At 41.3% G+C, this 1,823-nt stretch overlaps 1 protein-coding gene across 1 annotated transcript; it reads right to left on the bottom strand.

The window, feature by feature from the left end:
- Positions 1–280: 280 nt before the first annotated feature.
- Positions 281–1,222, bottom strand: LOC112810972 (olfactory receptor 2A7-like). The gene has a single exon (XM_025854864.2). The coding sequence runs from the start codon at positions 1,211–1,213 to the stop codon at positions 281–283; it is 933 nt and encodes a 310-aa protein (XP_025710649.2). The 5' UTR covers positions 1,214–1,222.
- Positions 1,223–1,823: the final 601 nt, after the last annotated feature.

Below are 1,823 nucleotides of genomic sequence, written 5' to 3'. Positions count from 1 at the left end.
TCAGGGGTAGAATTAGTGATTCGTCAGTTGCATATACCACCCAGTGCTCATTACATCAAGTGCCCTCCTTAATGCCCATCGCCCAGTTGCCCCATTTCCCCACCCACCTCCCCTCCAGCAACCCTTAGTTTGTTTCCTAGAGTTAAGAGTTTCTTATGGTTTGCCTCCCTGTTTTCATCTTATTTATATTGTCTCAGATAATTCTCATGCTAAGTTGGGGGTGGAACCTCTTGAGATAGTATCTTCTTAGGTTATTGTCAACCCGGATGCCATAATCTTTTCATAAGTCTCTCTCTATTCCCAGCACTCTCTTCAAGGCGTTGTTCACTTCTAAGTTCCTGAGACTATAGATAAGAGGGTTGAGCATGGGATTGAAAATGCTGTGAAACAGGAGGAGATATTTCTTCTGCTCCTTGGGGTTCCCATATCTGGGCCCAACATACATTATAATGGCTGTGCCATAAAAGAGTCCAACCACACAGAGATGGGATGAACAGGTGGAGAAGGCTTTTCTTTGACCTTCCCCAGACTGGATTCTAAGGATGGCACAGAGGATGCACATATATGAGATTACAATTGAGGAGAGGGGTCCCACCAGCACAGAAATTGCTCCAGCCAGTACCACAATCTCATTGATGTGTGTATCTACACAGGCAAGTTTGAGAACAGCCATGATTTCACAGAAAAAGTGATTGATTTTCTGGAATCTACAGAATGGTAAGGGTAGAAGTAACATGAGATCAATCAAAGACAGAAGGACTCCAATAGTCCAAGAAGTCAGCACCAGGGTGATGCAGACTCTCCAGTTCATAATGGCAGGATATCGGAGTGGGTGGCAGATGGCCACATACCGATCATAAGACATCACAACTAGGAGAAGACATTCTGTGACAGCAAATGTCAAAAAGAGAAAGGTCTGTGTCAAGCAGCCAGCAAAGGAGATGGGCTTGTCTGGCTTCAGGAGGTTCACCAACATCTGGGGCACGGTGTTGCAGGCATAGGCTATGTCAACCATGGCCAGGTGGGAGAGGAAGAAGTACATGGGGGTATGCAGTCGGGAGTCCAGCCAGATAAGCCCCAAGATGAGCCCGTTCCCCAGCAGGGTGCAGGCATAGAACAGAGAGAAGAGCCCAAAGAGAAGAATCTGAATCCTCAGGCCAAGGGGGAATCCCAGTAGGGTGAACTCTGTGACAGATGTCATATTGTCTCCCATATCCCTATGACAGAATAAATTGAGTTAATATTTATATTTAAAAGAAATTTTTAAAAATAAATTTATGTTAATTTGTTTGAAATCTTTTTATAGAATAGAAAAGTCTTCAGAAACACTTTCAGTAGGGGGAGACAAACCATGAGAGACGATGGACTCTGAAAAACAAACTGAGAGTTCTAGAGGGGAGGGGTGGTGGGAGGATGGGTTAGCCTGGTGATGGGTATTAAAGAGGGCACGCTCTGCATGGAGCACTGGGTGTTATACACAAACAATGAATCATGGAACACTACATCAAAAACTAATGATGTAATGTATGGTGATTAACATAACAATAAAAAATTTTAAAAAGAATCATAAAACATTGTGATTGAAATAAAAAAAGAAACTTTCAGTAAATTTTTGTGTACTTTAATGAATGTTCAAAGGTAGCCCTAAAATAAATTTAAAAATAGATACACACACACACACACACAAATACATGTTTCCTTTGTTTTTGTTAATATTTTTGGCAGAGACTAAATGTTCAAAATAAATATTTTGTCACACATTAATCAAAAACATGGTTTTTGTTTCATTCAGTGAGCTACCCCATGTTTTCAAATAAATTCTG

The sequence above is a fragment of the Callorhinus ursinus genome, unplaced genomic scaffold (genome assembly GCF_003265705.2).
Source record: "Callorhinus ursinus isolate GAN/ISIS: 27379988/994484 unplaced genomic scaffold, GSC_fseal_2.0 scaffold12, whole genome shotgun sequence".
NCBI classification, from domain to species: Eukaryota; Metazoa; Chordata; class Mammalia; order Carnivora; family Otariidae; genus Callorhinus; species Callorhinus ursinus.
The sequence above is the reverse complement of the archived record's forward strand: the minus strand, read 5'-3'. Positions and strand labels throughout refer to the sequence as shown.

What these genes read in the sequence shown, in the direction of transcription:
- LOC112810972 (XM_025854864.2), bottom strand. Translation starts at nt 1,213, where the DNA reads ATGGGAGACAATATGACATCTGTCACAGAGTTCACCCTACTGGGATTC.